The 20,705-nt window shown below is 37.9% G+C and overlaps 1 protein-coding gene across 4 annotated transcripts in view; it reads left to right on the top strand.

Moving 5' to 3' along the window:
• The first annotated feature begins 3,051 nt into the window (after positions 1-3,051).
• Positions 3,052-20,705, top strand: part of LOC127409611 (DNA (cytosine-5)-methyltransferase 3A-like) — a 70,199-nt gene continuing 52,545 nt past the window's right edge. For 3 of the 4 annotated variants that reach the window (XM_051644294.1, XM_051644293.1, XM_051644292.1), the window contains exons 1-3: positions 3,052-3,185; positions 8,249-8,427; positions 17,765-17,872. In XM_051644294.1, coding sequence (XP_051500254.1) covers positions 8,386-8,427; positions 17,765-17,872 — 150 coding nt within the window. In that variant the 5' untranslated portion in view covers positions 3,052-3,185; positions 8,249-8,385. Of the gene's footprint in view, positions 3,186-8,248; positions 8,428-17,764; positions 17,873-19,416; positions 19,507-20,705 lie in introns of those variants that run through there. The other variant, XM_051644295.1, reaches the window with a different exon arrangement.

The following is a 20,705-nucleotide window of genomic DNA, read 5'->3' as shown; positions in this document are numbered from 1 at the left end:
TGCGGACAAGTTTTGCCAGATCTCGCAAGAGTAACGAGCACAAAATAAGCAACTTGCCTTACCAAGGCAAGTGAAAATAAGTGACCCCAATTTGATCTGCATAGAAAGCATATAACAATCATAGTATACAGTAAAATAATGTATTTTCAATAAATACTTAATATTTAAATATATCCCAGCTGCGATTGGTAGTGGGCCATAATTTATTGTGCTCTGGGAGCGATGCACCAGCAAGCCCAAAAAATTTCACGGTATTCTAGAAATAAGCCCAAAAACTCGCAACCCGCTGGTCCTGCTACTGCCCATATTTATAAGCAACTTCATGAAAATACAACCCCAAAGTTACTTATGATAAGTGGACATAGCAACACTGACCCGGACAGTCTGTGCGTACTGTGCTGATGACGAAATCTGCATCACGCCCACAGTGCGGGAGGCATAGTACCGCGCGGAAAACTGAAGTATACTTTGGCATTAAATGTCCCCTTTTTCTTTTTCCAAATTATGACTCATTTCTGCCGAGAAGAACTGTAGTTACTAAATATTTGCTTGATTATTTCTGAAGCGCATTTCACACAAACTAGTGTCCTTAGGAGGTGTCTTTATACACAAAATGCTTCTTGTGATTGATTGGGCAGTGAGGCATCAAGGCAGCTGCCTTTGCTTTCGGATGCAGCATATACGTATATGCTAAAAGTTAAGTTTTGTCAACTTTTAGGAGTACTCCATCAAATTGATGGCAGCTTATAGTCATGACTTAAAGGGCACAAAGTTTTTATTTCATGGGGTCTTTAACCTCTTTCTTTAGTGATTAGTCACACAGGTGAATGTTTCTGTCGTTGAACGGAGCCAAATGTAAATGTGAATGACTGTGTATGAGAAACATGGGAAGACAGCCAGTCTCGGCACAGTGCCAGCACAAAAAGGCGTGACGTGGAGTAAATTTTAATGAGATCTACATGAACAGACGTGCACGCTGGGGGAAAGCTGTGTTTTTGAACACAAAAAGACCGGGGCAAATTCACTCAAAGACACCATTTGTCTCCGGTCTCACTGTTTTGTATGTCTTGCTATTTTACAGGTATTAAAATCAGGGTTGGGCCCTTTGCAGAGGTCATACTCATTACAAAAAAATACTTTGGTGGTCCCATGGTGAAGTAATGGTAACAGATGGTAATTCCATGTTATTTTGAGATATACAATGGTACTAAATGATTACCGTTACATGATCTTCCAAGGTACTTCCAGCAATACCATGATGGGCTACTACTGTATCATATAGGCTACATGTTTAAAACAAATATGCATGGGACTTTTTGTTAGTGGGGACACTGTGAATGTTGAAACTACAAACTATTAATTGAAATCTGAATTTCTGTCAGTTTTAGAACTCGCATTCACCTGTCTAAAACACAGAACCTTACAGAACCTTCTTAATATCAGTCTGATACTATCTGACAAGTTCTAAGTGTTTAATTGAAATCGGCATGGTCACTAAACAAATACGAAAGGGTTATAGGGCTTAGATATGTCCGTAATATGGCCACTGAATGAGAAAGTCATCAACACTGTGCAAAGACTGTTTTAATGACCATTTATTTGATGATAAGAGAAACTGTAAAAAGATTTCCTTTGTAAAATAGGCTGTGTTGTCAAATTATTTTAACAAAATATCTCACCAAGTTGTGCTAAACTTCTTAAAAGCTTTTGTTTGGTGTATGTACTTCATTAACTTTTAAACAGATTTTTGCATATTATTTTTATTAAAATCAAGTTACCAGCAAACAGAATGTTCCTCTAACATCAGCGTATGGTTCCCGTTTGGTTATTTTTTGGGGGGAACCAACTACTAACATTCTAGGAACGTTCTCTTCTGTTTTGTTATAATTGTTTATTAAAGGAATAGTTCACCCAAAAATAAAACTTCTCTCATCATTTACTCACCCTCATGCCATCTCAGATGACTTTCTTCTGTTGAACACAAATGATGATTTTTAGAAGAATATCTCAGCTCTGTTGGTGCAAACAATGCAAGTGAATGATGGCCAGAACTTTGAAGGTCCAAAAAGCACATAAAGGCAGCATAAAAGTAATCCAGAAGACTTCAGTGGTTTAAACTATGTCTTCTGAAGCGATATGATAGGTGTGGGTGAGAAACAGTTCAATATTTAAGTCCTGTTTTACTATCAATTCTCCTCCATTCCCAGTAGGTGGCGATATGCATGAAGAATGTGAATCGCTAAAAAGAAAACAAGAAGAATGTGTTAGTGAAAGTGGAGTTTTAGGACAAATTCCAGTTGAAAGTGATCATCCCTGTGCTCTACTCACTGCGAAGGACAGAGCTCTTTATGTGGGCACTCTGAAGGGAGCATGGCATTACAGTTTGAATGTAGCCTTTATTAAAAGTCTTGTGAAAGGGCCCTTTGTGGGAAAATTTAATGAATTTTATTTGGAGCGACCATTCGAGTAGCGTCCCCTTCCGAAGGGCCACTCAAGGGGGCTAAAAGGCAGTTTGGAAAACGCCCTTATTGTAAAAAGGACTTAAATATTGATCTGTTTGTCACCCACATCTATCATATCGCTTCTGACGATATGGATATTACCACTGGAGTCGTATGGATTACATTTATGCTGCCTTTATAAATCAAAATTCTAGTCACCATTCACTTTAATTGTATGGACCTACAGAGCTGAGATTTTCCAAAAATCTTCGTTTGTGTTCAGCAGAAGTTAAAAAAAAAGTCTTACATATCTGGATGGCAAGAGGATGAGTTAAAGATGAGATGAGTTAAATTTTTGGGTGAACTATCCCTTTAAATTAATGTTCTGGGAACCAAACATTTTTAGTTTGGTTCTGAAGTGTTTATAAAAAATTAATTAGAAAAATGCTTAATATGACAGTAAAACAAGGTCATAAAATTGATTTGAAATCTGCTATGTTGCATTTTATCGATCTGTTAGTGGTTAGTATGTTTGGAACTGTGACGTCACTGCAACCCTACACGAAACGGGCTTTAGGACCCCGCAAACTACTTCGTGCTGACGGGCCTCTGCGGCGTCTGACCGAGACGACTGAGCGGAGCAGGCCGGTGCCGGGAAGGGTCAGGACGGGGAGAGACACGGAGGGAAGACGGGCAGTGCGCGACCACCGGAGGGTTCAGGCCCGGGGCTGCATGGCGAAACGGGTAAATGACACAAATATACACGAATATACACACCGAGCTTCTGTCTGTCATATGCGTGACATTAGCTAATGAAGAGGATGATGTATTCGGATCTTCGCAGATGTGCGTTTTTAAACAAGTTTTTGTTCTGTACTCATGGTTGAGTTCATGTGACATGTTAAATCAGTTATATTCGCATTAGTGAAATGAATGTGTGCGTGAATTGATCGAGCTGAACCCGGTGCCCTATCAGCCGGCTTTGGACATTATGTCCATCAGGATTTAATGCTATGTTGGTGAAAGATTTAACTTTAGCACAGCATCTGTCAATATGTTCGTTTTAAGTAGGAAATTAATAAAAAATAAAAAATAATAATAATAAAAAATAGAATGGTTTCTGTTTTTATTCAGTCAGAAGGCGACAGTTTTCTATTTGATCTTGATTGTAAATTATGTGCGGCCTCTTTTGTCATTAAATGTCATGAATTTATTGTCTGTGTCTAGTTAAATATGTTTTATTGGAGGGTATTTGGTTTGTAGTGTAGGTCTGTTTGTGGTGCACCCTTTTGGGGTGTTAAATATTAAAATATTAACTGAAAATGTCTTATCTGACCTATATTGGTATATTAGGCTTGTCATCACTAAATTCTGCTACAGTCTGCAGTGTATCACTGTGTTTTTGGATCATTAACTATAATGATATGTGTGTTTTAGGGGTTAATTGTGGTTTCTCATGAAAGTCTGCCCACTCTAAACAAATTCGTTCATTTAGTGGGTCATGAAATCACACACAGACAGCCACCTGTCTCAGGTTTCTTTAGTTTCTCTACTGGTTGTTTGGTTCCCTTTAGATTCAGTTCACTAAACTTTGCTGTAAGCACTATGGGGTGTCCTTAGACGACCTTGTTGAAACCCTTATTCAGTCACACTCTGATTGGCAGTGGTGTCTGAGCCCCGCCCCTTCAGGCGTGCAGTTGGCCTGTACAAGTGGCTGCTAATGCCTCCTACACACTACACGACTTTGAAAGACGTCAGATTGTGGTACCGTTCATATTACACAACTGTCTGTCTTGTCATGGAAGTCGTAGGGTTTTCAAATTACACGAGGAATCGGCGACGGGTGAACACATTACAAAACATTTCACTATTGACGAATCCCCGACGACTCTGCCTGGACTCCAAATTACATTTCACAACAGAGTACACGCGAAAAGTGATACGAGATACGAAAACAAATGCATGATCATATGTTATGCATTTCAGGATATGATGTGTATGTTTTTAATCGCCTAAAGGCATCATAGATTTTATTGGTTACAATATGAAAAAGTACCTCCTACTATTTGCTTACCTGACTGTCCAAGAGAATTGGCAATTTCTCTCCAACTCTTCTCTTTCTCCACCCGGTTGTGGTACAGTTCAGATGAAACATCAAATAGGCACTGGTGCTCCTGCCAATGTTCCACCAATGTTTCCTCCATTTCTTCGGTCCAATGAGACTTTCTTGATACCGCAGCCATGCTAGTTGATGTTCTGTTGCAGGTACATCAGGAGTCCTCCCACTGAAACTTCCTGTGCCCCGTTTCTTGCTCCCTCATTAGCTGTAGGTCAACGCTGCAGTTGTATAGATATCTCGCTGACATCGGCGACGCGTCGGCGCTTCTCTCAGATCATGTCTTTGATAATTCATACATTGCGTTCGTCACTCACGGGAGCGAGCTCTGATTTGCCTATGATTTCGGGCTTTTGTCGGCGATCTCCACAAAACTGTCGGCGAGTGAAAATCGGGCCTAAAATCGTGTAGCGTAAACTCGGCATTAGTCATCATTTCTTCAGAATTTTCTTCCTGCAAGACTTCATCTTCATCTTGGAACCCTTTCTGCTTCGCCGTCGATATACATTTACAGCGGACGGAACTTCTTAGCAAGATGGGAACAGGACAACTTGTTGCCTGTGCTCAGCGCCAGCACCGAAAGGCTTTGAAGAGTTCTCCACATCGCTGTCGAAGATGCTCTCGGTGAATGGGTTCTTCGCTTCAGACGCTCGTTGTTGATCAACATGGCGCTTCAGCAAAACTCCTACCTGCTTTCCATAGCGCTCCGGCTGGAGTTACTGTATTCTTTTTATATATACAATATTAAGCTGCTTGCGTGATACGCATATTTAAAGATGTCATTCCGCAAGTGTTTCCTATGTGAATGGCACATCCTGCCGCATGATGAGCACGAGAGTGGTGGGTGCACCGGCTGCACCCACACACAATCAACTCTCATGGAGACAGACTGCCCTCACTGTGAGGGCATAAATCTCCGGACGTTGCACTCTAGGATCGACCTCGTTCTGAGGGAAGACCCATCCTCTCATGCCCTCCCACCTGCCTCTTCTGTGTTAATTTCCAAGGGACCACATGAGGAGGCAGGGCAGGGCAGTGAGAATTAGAGGAGGATCTCGTGCTGGTGCAAACCCTGCAAGCCCCCAGAACCTCTGATCTAATGCCTGTGCAATATGCACGTGATGAGTTCCGGCCCTCTATTGGAGCCCACGGCCTCGTTACGTTTGGCGGCTCTGACAATGGGGATGATGCTGTGTCACTCGCAGCTTCAGGCGAGTGGTTCACTGAGGATGTTGCCGCCTCTTCCCTCAGCGAAGGTGAAGAACGTGCACATGCCAGGGACTAGGAGCTTCTTCGCATTCTCACGAGAGCAGTTGAAGAGCTCTGTCTTGAGTGGTCCCCTCCAGAAGAGCCAGAAAATCTTGCCTGTATGGATGTTTTTTGCAAACTGGCTGTCGTCAACAGACCGCGGTCCGGAGGAATGCACCATCCTTCCCTGTGGTCCATGTGGAGCTCAAAAAGACCTGGTATGCGCCTTACTCTTCATACATTCAGGTCGGAGGTGCTTCCGTCCTCACTAAAGTGGATCATGCCGATGAAAAAGGCTACTCAAAGCTTCCCTGGTGGAACAGCCGGTCGCAGCTCATCTCTGCCATAATACTGCCATGGGATGGAAATTCCGCCCTGCCCACCACTCCAAGCCATGCTGACTGCGTCCGCACTGGCTGGAAGAGCTTATACAGCAGTGAGCCAAGCTGGTTCAGCGTTACACAGCTTGTCGGTGCTCCAGGTTTTTCAAGCTAAGCTCCTTAAACAAATGAATGAGCAAGGCTCCGATCCAGAACTGTTCAAAGAGCTCCGCAACGCTACAGATTTGGCACTGCGAGCCACGAAAGCTACCGCTCAGGCCATCAGCAAAGCGATGAGCAACCTGGTGGTTCTGGATCGGCATATTCGGCTAACTCTCAAGAAGATGCATAATGCAGAGAAAGCCGCCCTCCTCGACACCTCCGTGTCGCCTGTCAGTCTCTTTGGCAATGCCGTGGAAGGCTTTTCAGAGTGCTTCATCGCAGCGCAAAAGCAGTCTCAAGTGATGAAACACTTTCTGCTAAAGAGAAGTACCTCTTCCCCATTCCCGGCACACTCCCGATCTAATTCCAGTCAGCGCCCGGCAAAGAATCCATCTCTCGCTGCCCCAGCGCAGCCGAAAGCTACTACTGAGCTGTCAGTGAAGCTACGCAAACCGGGGTCCAAACATAAGCACCCGCCCCGTCCGGGCAGCAGAAACGTTCCTGACATGCCCAGACCCGTAAAGAGGAGCCCAGAGCCAAAGAAGGCTCGATTCGAGGCACACAATGTTTCTCTCCTCTTCCCCAATACTGTTCATTGGGAATAAGACATTGTTCAAAATGTTGCTTCTGTGTGTATTACTCAAGCAAATGCATATTGCGAAAGCTGGCCTCATTACTACTTCAGAGTTTCATAATCCGAGTGACTCACTCTTGTCCCTCAGTCAGAAAACTATGAAGAAATGGTGACTGAGCGCCTGGTTATATATGCCAACTGTGTGCCTGAAGGGGCGGGGCTCAGACACCATTGCCAATCAGAGGATTGCCGTGATTGAATAAGGGTTTCAACAAGGTCGTCTAAGAAGGACTCCTCTTAGTGCTTACAGCAATGTCTCGTTCCCTTCATTTCAGGAAACCAAGGTTACATGTGTAACCAGAGACGATAGTCACCCACAGCAAGTCCTGTTCTGATTGTGTCTTCATATTCGTGATTTTTCACATTTATTTCTTACTACTTCAGTTATTACACTGATTCTCTGGGCATTTAAGGTCATTCTCTGTCCTTAAAACTCCATAGTCTCTACAATAGTGATGAAAAGGCTATATTTTTTGTTTTCTCATATTTATTTATTGTACATCATGTATTTAAATCAGTTAAATGTGTGTCAAATTCATCAAATCAACCAAAGTTACGAGAAATCATAAACTTAATTCACATCATAACCTTTACATTTTTAGAAATGTAGGCTTTAAAAAAAAAAAAAAAATATTATCCCCATTTCTCCCAATTTGGAATGCTCAATTCCCAAAACTTAGTAGGTCCTCGTGGTGGCGCGGTTACTCACCTCAATCCGGGTGACGGGGGACAAGTCTCAGTTGCCTCCGCTTCTGAGACCGTCAATCTGGGCATCTTATCACGTGGCTCGATGTGCATGACACCGCGGAGACTCACAGCATGTGGAGGCTCATGTTACTCTCCGCGATCCACGCACAAATTACCACGTGCCCCATTGAGATCAAGAACCACTAACCACCTCTTTAGTATCGCTCAGTCTACAGTATCTCTTATAAAAAGTGTAACACAAAAAAAGTCAAAACTGCTTTCCATGTGAAAGCGCAAAAAAGAGAAGCTCGCAGAGATTCAAACGCCCGCCATGTTACAGACTTCCATATTAAACTATTACTGCTGTTTGTGCTCTGCTGGACACAAATCATGTCTTTTTTTACTGACTGTCGTGATATCATGAGACATTATTGCCATATTTGTTTAATTAGACACATGAGATAATGAGGAGAAATGTAGCAACTTATTTCCAGTTGTGCTTTTGTGAGATGTGTCGGGTTTCATTAAAATAAAAACCAGAAAAAATTATACAATTTCCTACAATCATGCACTAAGTGTATAACAGTGGCATATTGAAGAGCATAAATTAAAAGATTGATTGTTGTGTTTGGTTCCGCAGGGAGAAGAAGGATTTGAAGGTCTTAAGGTGGATCAGTTTCATCGCCACACAAGTCCCTCAACATTTTATTGACATTTATTTTATTTGTGTTGATTTTAAATGCATCAGTCAAGACTGTAGTGTGTTTTTATTTGATCATGCCTCTCGATCTGGACTGTGACGCAGCAGCGAAAGGAACGGTAAGAGTGACAATTCAGTTCGTCATTAGTTTGATTTATAACGGAGCGTTTATGTTCGTTTGCTAAACGACGGCAGAATATACTTGGATGCGAACTAGAGAAAAACATACTTTTTATTCATAACAGACAACACAATTTTGTTTCCATGACAAAATATTTACTCTTATATTATATTACATGAATGACGTATTGAATACATTAGATAAAAGTCAGCATATTTTTCTAGAGCGTCACGGCACGAACTTGACACTTATATCCACGTTTTTCGGGACCAAAAACTGGGCGGTGCCATGATGATTTTAAGTGCCGCTGGAGTGTGTTATGTTTCCGGTCTCTGTTAGAAACAAAGTTAAAACTTTTTATTGCATTGATAAGATGATGCAAAAAGTGGCTTTAGAAGGAAATATATTGTTTACTTCCATATTATTGAACACAAGCCTTAATTATTGGCCTACGCTCCACAGTATTCCATTTTACAATTGAATTCAACAATCTGTCCGAAATAGATTTATTACAAGGGCTTTTCTAAAGATGCGGTTTTTTTTTTACACATGTCTGATGGATGCTTTTGGAGTATCTCACTTTGGTAGTGTGGTGTCATAAACAGCGGTTTTAGGTTGCTTTGTCAAGTTAAACTTAGTCTGAAACTTAGAAAAACACAAAAACATGTTTGAATGCAAGAATGCGTTCTCATCTTGTGCTGTCACTAGTGTCAAGCAAGCCTGAGTTTGGTTTGTTCTCTGTACAGCTGCGCATTGCTTATACAACTGGAGTTTCGCTTACTGCCCCCTGCTGAAAACAAGGGGTACTTCAAGCTTGAATTGCTCCAGTGGTAGGAATATTCCATTTTATAGTACGGGAGCAAGATTAATTGTGTTAATTTTTTTAAGTGTTATTTTGTATATAATTAATCGCACCGAATTAGCATGTTAAATCGACAACCCTAAAATTGTACTTTCTTAAAGGTGCACTCAATAACTTTTGTCTTTGTGTCATCTTGGACTTACACTGACACCTAGTGGCTTGGATGCAGCATCATTTAAAATCAATAGTTTTCAGTTTCAGATGCCATTGTAGAAATGTAGTATTCACAGTCAGCCATGATTACTTTAATCAATTAATGAAAGTGTCAAATAACAGGACGGTTGCTGAGATTAAGCGAGTAGTATTCGGCTGGTCATATGATTCTAACATGGCAGCCCCCATACGCAGACCCTCTCTGTGTAGAATCAAACACCTTTTATAAGGTTACTGATATGACTGGAGTCTTCATTTTAATGTGAGGGCTCGTGATTTCCTACATATATTGCAAAATTACAATTCATGTCTTCAGGAGTTCAACTTTAAGGTATGCATGTGAGTAGAATGAATAGATTCTGGACATACAGTTTCGCCTGATATAGTAGGTTATCCGGTTATTTCTCATTGAGGATTCGGACATACTACTTGTGTGGCATATTGTTTTTGGCATACTTTATACAGTTGTAGGGAAGTATGGATATTCGGACGCAGTGTTGGTCTACACGGTGTAAAAGCGACAAAAACACTCCTGCTAGTGCAGCACTATGTCTTACCCAATTTTTGTGATGCGCTAAATCTTATAGTCGAAGAAGCCATAGTCTGCAAAGTCCCTTGTAGGGCACCGCAACAGCATCGCTTGTTCTCCTTAACTGAAATGGCCCATCTTTGAAATAAATGGTCTAACCATTAAAAGCACTAATGAACATTAACCTGGGAAATCAGCAGAGAGCTAGAAAGATTTTACAGTCCCACTGACCTCAGAATCTCAAGAGTACCACTGCAGTGTCATTGAGGTTACTACTGCGAGTGTGTGTGGGAAAGCTATAGTAACTCAACGTGACTTATCGTTTTGTGCTCAACAGTCAAGCTCAAGTGCTCATACAGTTTAACGGCTGTTCACATATTAGTTATAAGGATTTCAATCTACTATGTAATCTGCTGTGCTGTGCAATATGTATATTCTCATGTCAAATTGAGAGTTTGCAGTGTTTTGCAGGAAGATGCAGTTTACATTGAGATGAAGTCAAAAGTGAAACCATAAAAGAACAGACTGATGAACTTTTGAGCTATTAACTATTTACATTCTCTGTTAATGTGTATGGCATGAAGCTTTTTTGTCATGGTTTGTTTGGGGGAATGAACTGGTTAACTCTTCTGTTTTTATTGGTTTTCAGTGACTTTGCACTAGTGCGGTCTCTTAAACAGGTAAATCAGTTACTAGAGTTTTGGTAATCGATTGTGAACAGGGCAAAAGGTGTGTTAATTGTGGCTGTTTTATTGCATTGCTCATTCTGACGGCCCCTGTGAACCTTTCTGTAGTTATTTATTGCTTGATATAGTATTTATGGCAGCGATCAGAAAATCGAGATCCATTCTTAACTTCTGCTCGCGTTTAGCACACAGGAGTGCACCAACGTCCCATAATGTGTTCTTGAGACTCAATTGTGCAAGACAACTTCAATCCCAAAGTTTAATACATCGTGTTAAGTGTTTTTTTTTGTTTTTTTAAATCTCTAACCCTAAGAATGAGCAATAGCAATAGTAAAAGTGATATTGCAAACACCCCGAATAATTGTCCCAGGTTGTGTGCACTCATTTGGCCTGCAGCTCAGTTGGATTAAGATTAGGCTTTACTTTCATGATAGAACAAATGGGAAGGTGCTGATGTTGTGTTGTCACGATACCAACATTTCAGTAGTCGATACCAATGCCAGTAAAATGTCATGATTCTCGATGCCAATTTTGATACCACAGCAAAAATGTTAAATGTTCTATTGAAAACACTTTTATTTTAGCCTATTTAAAAAGTTAAATATCTATTTAATTTTTCAATAAGGTAAATATTGCTTTAGGTTTTTTTTTTCCCCCCAAGTAGAGCATGTTTTATTTTTTCCCCAAATCTTAAGATATCCATTTTAATTTTTTTTGAAGTTTAATTCAACTTCAACATCAAAATGATGTCTAATTAAATTAACTCATAAAACTGAAAAAATAGAACAAATAGAATTTGAAATATATATATATATATATATATATATATATTATCAAATAAAGTGCTTCTGTGAAGATCTTCACTGCATAATCTGAATCACAACGTTGGTCTTTTTTTTTTTTTGTCAGATAAAGTGCTGCACCACAGAGCATCACAGTATAAATGAAAACATAGATAAAAACATTTAATCACAACAGCAATCTTGCTTGTGAGATATTGCTTAAACATTATTATTACAATCATTATTATTGTGAATATACAGTTTATTGAATATCACATTTCTGCATGTGCTGCACGCTTCTAAGTCAATGCATGAAGCCGCACATATGCTAAAATCACTGCATTAAAAGCATCACATGCACTGTGCATGTTGTAATAGATGTCAGAATATAGCGCTTATACACCATGGAGCACGTAGTGCCTGCAGATTATGTTTATATAATCAAATCGCGGCGTTTTGAACTTTACTAATCAAACTGGGCCATTTAAACAACTGCTAATCCGGAACGAAGGTGTGAAGCTACCGTCCAAAACACACATAAACTTTAAAGCATACATGTCAAAATAAAAGCCAGATTCAGCTTGCAACAAAATACTGTATAGTATTGCAGACAATGTATTTATTTAATTAAATCACATTCTTTTGTGGTTTAATAGTCACACTAGGACCCATCATGATTTTAATTATATAAATTGTGCATTTATTTCCCCCCCCCAAATATGTCAAATTCGTATGTGAGCATTTGAAAGCAGTCTTGTGTCAGTCAGACAGTGTGGGCATCGAATTGAGTCAGTGCTCTGTACACCCGGCACAGAAACACCAGTATTGTGACCAGGGACTAAAATCAAAATACGTTTCATTTTGATTTGTTCTGAGCTGGAACTGTATTTCTTTCATTCTGGTTTCAACGTTCCACTGCCTCCTTTCCAATTGGTAACCGGTTATAACGAAATTAAAAACGTTTAATAATGTTTTGTTTTTTTAAGTGACTTTGTGCTAAGGGTGGGTGATGTACCAGTTGCAGTGTTGCCAAATCTTTAAAGAAAAAAAAAGCGACCTTTTCTGAAAAACATGCTCAAAATAAGGGACCTGCCTCACCCAAAATAATGATAATAAGCAATTAATTTTTTTTCCTAATTCGGGGGGATCATCAGCATAGAAATCATAACAAGCAAAGTATACAGTAGCTTATATAAAATAACGTCTTTTCAGTAAATGCATTTCTAATATTAAATATATCAGCAACATTTCTAAAATACTGTACATCTGGCCATCTAAAATAAATAAATACACTATATCTCTCTCCTGCATGCAGGCACACACTGCTTGGGCTTGTTTGGACTAAACATCATCTTATGTGGAATTATTTTATTTTAAACATCTAATAATTATTTAATAATCAAATTTTTTTGTTTTAATTACAGATCTGCTTCTCAGTCAAACCCAGCAGTATTAAATCTGTATCATTGCATCATATCTAACAACAATTCAGTGAAGACTTGAAAACAACTGAGAAATGTACTTTTTACCTCTATTTTTCCTAGCATCTGGATTAATCGTGCACGTATGCATAGTTATTATAGATAGTTGTCTAAAAGGTCTTCAGCATGTCACAGAATGCGACATCCACAACATGCATTAAGGCAAAGAAATGTGTGATGCAGCAGTTTCCTTCAGAATCAAAGCACATTCTTATCATGTTCTACCAAAAAGAGTTTTCACTCAAACAAATGGAAGTGACTTCATTTTCCAAAAAATGTTGTTTGTTTTCGTTACTTGAAACGTTTTCAGTCTCTGATCGTGACATTTTTTTTATTTTAGTATCGACTTGGTTCCGAAGTACTGGTGCTTTTGACACCCCTATGCTGAAGCGTGATGATTTTGGACTCCGGTCAGAGTTTGAGTCATCATTGAAACATCACTAAAAATGTATGAGTTTCAGTATAATATATTGAAGCTTTTGGGTCAGTTGTCTTTTGTGTGCAGGTGGATTTTTAGTCATTTCAGCTGTGTATGTGTGTGTGTAGTATTCTAGATGGAGGGTAGAGTACATGGAAGGAAAAACAGAGAGAGAGAAAGAGAGGTGCTGGACCCAATAGATTCATTTCACCAGGGAACTTCCTCTTGTTCTCGGCCCCTGTCTGGTTGCTTAGCAACAGCAGTGGCCCAAAATAACCCGCTGACGACAGAAATAATCTGAAGATGACAAAACCAGACAAAACCTGTCTCAATGATCTGATGTAATTTCCTACTATACTCTTTCACAACGCTGCTATTTTTGATGTGTAGTATTCGGAGTCATGTGTTTGCTACTCTTACAACTAACCCACAAACCTGTAGTACAGAATTTACTACCCCTTTTCTTCTATATTATCATGAAAGACTTTTCGAAATCATCCCATAGTTAATAACACAAAGTTATAATGTGATGTCACATCAAAAATAAGACTGTACTACACTGCAAATACTAATAGTTATCTGAAATAAAAAATTGTTAACTTTTTTTTACTATTCTTACTAGTTTTAATTATGTTATCGTTCTGTCTAAACGTTGTCATATAAACAATCAAGTGGTCCTAATTAAGCAGTCCTTGAAATGTCACATTTGGGATTGTAATTCAAATATATTTGTTCTTTAAACTTTGGCTTCGAGTACTACAAACTCAAAATGATCAATTACAGAATTGCGGCTGTGTAGAATACCCATGAGCCCTTGCACTTCTATTCTGTATGTTTGGTCAAGACTTAAGGAACTTATGGAGAAATATAATAATTGTTATTAAAAAGAAATGATATCCTTTTAATTCTTATGACTGTTGTTTTGTTGCAGCTGGTTGATAGCTGTGATTTGTGTGAAGTCACCATTAGGGTGATTAGTGTTACCTCTGGTGAACTTGGAGCATCTTAAATTTAAGCAATTCTTCTTTACCCAATTGTTTTTTACAAAAGTGAAGATTTATGTGCACTTAGATGTTCATATGTGCCATATGGCTAACCGACATTCCAGTCATAATTTCCCTTATAACATAATCTGTTTTCCCAACGTCATTGTTTACCAAAGTATGCAGTTATGGAGAGTGTTTTCAAAAGTCAAAATTTTTAGTGGAGGAAAACGCTGTTTCAGTGTGGATGAGAAGCATAAACGTAGAGAAATGTATGCATTTTCAAATGAAAATGTCTTTGAGTAGACTTGTGTAATCAGGGTTCCCATAGTTGTGGAAAACCTGAATACATACACTGGCAGCCAAAAGTTTGGAATAATGTATGGATTTTGCTATTTCGGAAGGAAATTGGTATTTTCACCAAAGTGGCATTCAACTGATCACAAAGTATAGTCAGGACATTACTGATGTAAAAAAACAGCACCATCACTATTTGAAAAAAGTCTGATCGAATCTAGACAGCAGCCATCACTCCAACACCTTATCCTTGAGTAATCGTGCTAAACTGCTAATTTGGTACTAGAAAATCACTTGCCATTATATCAAACACAGCTGAAAGCTATTTGGTTCATTAAATGAAGCTTAACATTGTCTTTGTGTTTGAGTTGCCACAGTATGTAATAGACTGGCATGTCTTAAAGTCAATATTAGGTCAAAAATGGCAAAAAAGAAGCAGCTTTATCTAGAAACTCGTCAGTCAATCATTGTTTTGAGGAATGAAGGCTATACAATGCTTGAAATTGACAAAAAACTGAAGATTACATACAGAGGTGTACACTACAGTCTTCAAAGACAAAAGAACAACTGGCTCTAACAAGGACAGAAAGAGATGTGGAAGACCAGATGTACAACTAAACAAGAGGATAAGTACATCAGAGTCTCTAGTTTGAGAAATAGACGCCTCACATGTCCTCAGCTGACAGCTTCATTGAATTCTACCCGCTCAACACCAGTTTCATGTACAACAGTAAAGAGAAGACTCAGGGGTGCAGGCCTTATGGGGAGAATTGCAAAGAAAAAGCCACTTTTGAAACAGAAAAACAAAAAGAAAAGGTTAGAGTGGGCACAGAAACACAGACATTGGACAACAGATATTTGGAAAAGAGTGTTATGGATCTTAACCCCACTGAGCTTTTGTGGGATCAGCTAGACTGTAAGGTGTGTGAGAAGTGCCCAACAAGACAGTCACATCTACGGCAAGTGCTACAGGAAGTGTGGGGTGAAATGTCACCTGAGTATCTGGACAAACTGACAGCTAGAATAACAAGGATCTGCAAAGCTGTCATTGCTGCATGTGGAGGATTTTTTGATGAGAACTCTGTGAAGTAGTTTAAGAAGTTCTGAATTTTTTTTTCAAATTGTAATAGTAATTTCTCACATTAGTAATGTCCTGACTATACATTGTGATCAGTTGAATGCAACTTTGCTGTCTAAAAGTACCAATTTCTTTCCATAAGAGCAAAATCTGTACATTATTCCAAACTTTTGGCTGCCAGTGTATAATTTTGTGTTTTAGAAATGAATAACATTTTAGGTCCCGGTTTACATTAGGTGTCTTTAACTACTATGAACTAACATTAAAATATATACAAAACAATTTATTCATTGTGTAACTACATATTGTTCTGCAAAATTCTCAAATTTACATTTGCTACTGAGGTTGAGGTACGGGTTGGGGGGTAAGGTTAACAGTGTAACTACAGATGTAATTAAATGCAGGTACTTTAAATAGAAGTACAATGCAGCAACACGTATGCACATAATAAGTATATTGTATTAAATGCTTAAGTACACAGTAGTCAAAGGTTTCAAATTTTCCAAATGTAAAAAGTCATGGAATTTTCTTTAGTAAAACATACATTTTTCTAGTTATGCTGTGATATAAAATATGTCATCAGCTAGATTTTGCTCTTGTGAAGAGCTGGTATGGATTAAAACTTTTTCACAAGCCATAGTGAACTCGAGGAACCAGCCGGATTAGTTTTGTGAAACGAATCAACTGATTCATTGAGAACATCAGACTCAAAAGAACGATTTGTCACAAATCTGACATTGCTTTCATGAACTGAGAGCTAGGGCGGGATATTCAGTGAATAGTGACTTATATTTTGGTCTGTTTCTCACTGGCTTTGGAAGACTTGAAATATAGAGCATGATTCATATGGATTACTTTTATGATGCTATTGCATCCTTTTTGAAGCTTGAAAGCTTCAGTTCCTTTTCAGTGTAATTGGGAAAACAAGCAGCACAATCTTTAAAATGTTATCTGTTTTGTTCATTGGAAACATCTGGAACAACATGAGGGTAAATAATGACCGCATTTTCAATTTTTGGTTGATGTTTAATGACTATAAACATCCAGACAGGTAGGTTACACACACATTGGTGACTCTTGACCTGTGGGAACTGATTTAACTTCATCTAGTTTCAAAGGTTAAGCCAGAGTAATTTATGAGATAGAGACCCGCATGTTCATAAATCTGCACGTGTGTGTGGTTTGCTCTCATGGTGTCTGTCTGTGTGTGTGATAAGACTAGTAAATAAAAAACCTCAGTGGACACATGGCTGATAGGATTGTTGCCAGGGAAATGACCTCATGGTTTATTCAGCAGAGCAGCATCATGACCTCCTGGAGACAGTTGCTAAGCAGTACTTTCACCTTAGTAACCACTGTCTCCAACATTCGACTGGTTCCCAGTGAGAGAGTTTAGATGGATTGTGTGTGTGTGTGTGTGTGTGTGAATCTGTGCTCACTGCATAAGTAATATTATTAAGAAAAGTCCTTAAAATAAATGTATTTATTAAATTTGTTGTGTTCACTTAAGCAAGCATTACTATTACTCATACTTAGTGTTAGTCATTTGAACAAACCCCTTACCTTAAGTATTACACTTCAGTGCATAACTAATCTCACACTGTACTAAAGACAAAAATTATACCTCAAATCATGTGTTTTGTTGAAGAAAGGTGTGATCAAACTTACGATTTTCAGGTTAACAAAAAACGTTAAAAATAAATCCCTTAGACTTACACTGAAGGAGGGAACCGAGCCATATATAGAGACCAGAATATCATAAAGACTTGGGGATGGACTCTTTTGACTTTGGCCAGTAAGCAACAAACTGGCAACCACCCACAACACCCTAGAATCATTGTGGTGACTTTTACACGGCCACTCACATTTTCTTCAGAAAATGTAAAAATCTATTTTTTTGTTTAATAATACCAGTGCATTGAAACGGAAAGAGAGAGAATGTTTACTCCTAGGATAAACTTGATACTAGCACAGCCATATTAGTTTACAGATATTCACGGTAGAGAAACAGAGAGTGAGTATGTGTGTTTTCTTGTAATTCTGACATGTGTGTTTCCTTGTTTTAGAGTCCAGAGGCGAAACAGGAAGTGTGTGAGGTCACACAGGAAAAGAGTGAAAAAGACACACCGACACGAAGAGTTGGACGGCCCGCTCGGAAACGTAAAGCACCAATAGTGAGTTCACACAAACATACACTGCAGATGCCCACACAACGAACATCAACACATACATAACACAAAACCAACAGCTGATCAAACACTGCATGAGATACCAGCCCCAACCCTGTGTGTGTGCTTTTTATGTGTAATTAAAGGGATAGTTCACCCAAAAATAGAAATTCCATCATTATTTACCTGTAAATAACCAAACTAAACCTGTATGCTGTTATTTTTCCATGAAACACAAGAGGAAAATTTTTACACTTTACCATACAAGGACAGTTCATAGTGACCAAGGCTGTCAAGCTCCAAATAGCACAAAGAAACTCTATTAAAATTCCATAGAAGAATCTTAAAATAGTCTTTGAGTCTTGCACGATATTAGAAATTAAAATGACTTTTAATCACTTTTAACAATCACAAAATTACAATTCAGAAACGGGTTTGACAACAGGTTTGGCGTCACTGCCTTTGGTTTTCATGTGTCGTAATCTGAAGCAACATGCTAGTTTGAAAATGTGGAATGGGGAATGAGATTTAAGAGCTGCAGTGGAGGGGAAGAATATCAGTGGATAACAACCTAAATATTGGTTTTATAATTAATTTTTTTTTGGATATATTTATTATTATTATATCATTATTATTATTTTATTTTTATTTAATCAAAAATATTTTATATTAATAAAATTATAAAATATATATTTTATTTTATTAATATAACATATTTGTTATTATATTAAAATAAAAGTATAGTAATTATTAATAATTTATGAATAATAGAAATATAATTTAAACGAGAAATAGTTATATACTGTATAAAATATTAATACATAATATAAGTAAAATAATTCTAAATAATATATGCATAACTATTTTTATATTATAATTATTATAATAAAATATAATAATTTTATAATGTATAACTGTAAAATGTATATTTATTTTACACTTATAAATCTTATAAAATTAATGTTTTATATTATATTTTTAGATTTATTATAAATGTATTTTATAATTTGCATGATTATTATTTTAATTGTATTTTATATAATAAAAATATTTTTATATTATATTAATAAAATAATATATATATATATATATATATATATATATATATATATATTATTAACATAATATAAAATATTTGTTATAATGTAAAAGCAATATTATAATAATTATGAATAATTTATCCATAATATAAATATAACAATTATATATAAAATAATTATAAATAATAGTTTATTATTTTCCTTTTTTGAATTAACAATTTTTTTATAGCCCAAAACGAAGTGTACACACAGACAGAAACACACATTACTCATTTCATCAGCTCACTAATGGCAGGGAAAGTCCCGCTAGAGTGTCACGCTCTCTAATCATTAGCCGTCAGGCATCACTATACCTGTGACTGAACCTGCAACCCTTGCGGCCCCCTACGCAGTGCTCGGAGCGTGAAGACAGGCCACCTTTAAACAAACTCAATGAGAGGAACAGGAAACTGTGGCTGTTGAAGATGTGATCACATGACTAGATGGGAGACAGAAAGTGTGGAGGAGAGACAGACAGATACAGAGGGAGGTAGAGTTAGTCAGAGAGAGAGAAAGAGAGAGGAGGTGCCGTGTTTTGTCGCCAGTAGGTCTCTGATGATGGTAAGTTTGTTTTGATGTCTCGTTAGCCATTTTAGAGGAAAATTACTGATCTCAGATCATTTCTTTAATTAGATCCATCAGATGTGATCTGTGAGATTACAGTGTTTCTGTGCAAGAACAGATGCTGAACATTTTTACAGTATCTGCTCTAATAGGAAGGAAACGCTCATGTACAGTACAAGTCCAAAGTTTGGACACACTTGACTGAATGTTTCTCAGGAACTTAAAGACCTTTTGATCTAAGGTCTTGAAATTACTTGAAATTAAATTGTAGACAAAATATACATTGTGCCTCCATATGAAGTTCTTTAATAATCAGTTAAAACGTCTTTTTTTTATTAAATTAATGAGTTGGACTGGTTAAGTGAAGAAAAAAGAAATCAGTCAATAAGTGGTTCAGCATACATGTGAACTTCTTGATAATGTTATCTAGAAGATGTGTTCTAGAATGACCATGTTGCTTTTTTTTCATACAATGAAAGCATACAGTGACCAGTGGCTGTCAAGCTCCAAAAATGACAACAGAGCATCATAAAATTATCATGAGGTAGTCCATATGTCTTGTGTGTTATATTCCAAGCCTTCTTAAGCGTGCAATAGATTTCCATTAAGAACAGCCCGAAATTGTATTTGTTATTTAGTGACAGTTCCTCCGTTATAGGTTACAAATTTATGCAGCCCCTTAGAGGACAGGGAGGGAATTTATTTTCTGAAATAGTTAAGCGTTCCCTCGCAATACCAATAGGTTACTGTAGTAAAACCATGGTTAATTTTCGGCATCGATAAAGGTATTGCGAGGGAACTCAAAATAATTGCACATAATTATTACGAGGGAATGCAGAATCTTTTGCAAGGGAACACACGCACTATTGCCAGGGAGCTATTTTAGAAAATAAATTCCCTCCCTGTCCATTAAGGGACTCTGCACAAATCTAATTTGCGCATGCGCATATTCAAACTTGCTGCGTCAAGACGCTTCACACCAGGTTGTACATTTGTGACATCAAATGCTCTTGCATGTCTTGTAACCAAATGCGACATGCACCTTGAAAATGTTTGTGCCATTAAACCAGAAGTGATATTATTAAGCTAGCTAGCTATAAACATGCCAACAGTTTAACTAACTTGCTCAGCAAGATTCTCTTCAAACGTGCTCCACGATAACAGTAGAAGACAGTTCGCGCTAATGCCCGCGATAG

Source organism: Myxocyprinus asiaticus, chromosome 19, assembly GCF_019703515.2.
Source record: "Myxocyprinus asiaticus isolate MX2 ecotype Aquarium Trade chromosome 19, UBuf_Myxa_2, whole genome shotgun sequence".
In the NCBI taxonomy this organism is placed as follows: Eukaryota; Metazoa; Chordata; class Actinopteri; order Cypriniformes; family Catostomidae; genus Myxocyprinus; species Myxocyprinus asiaticus.
This window is presented reverse-complemented; position numbering and strand designations above follow the sequence as displayed.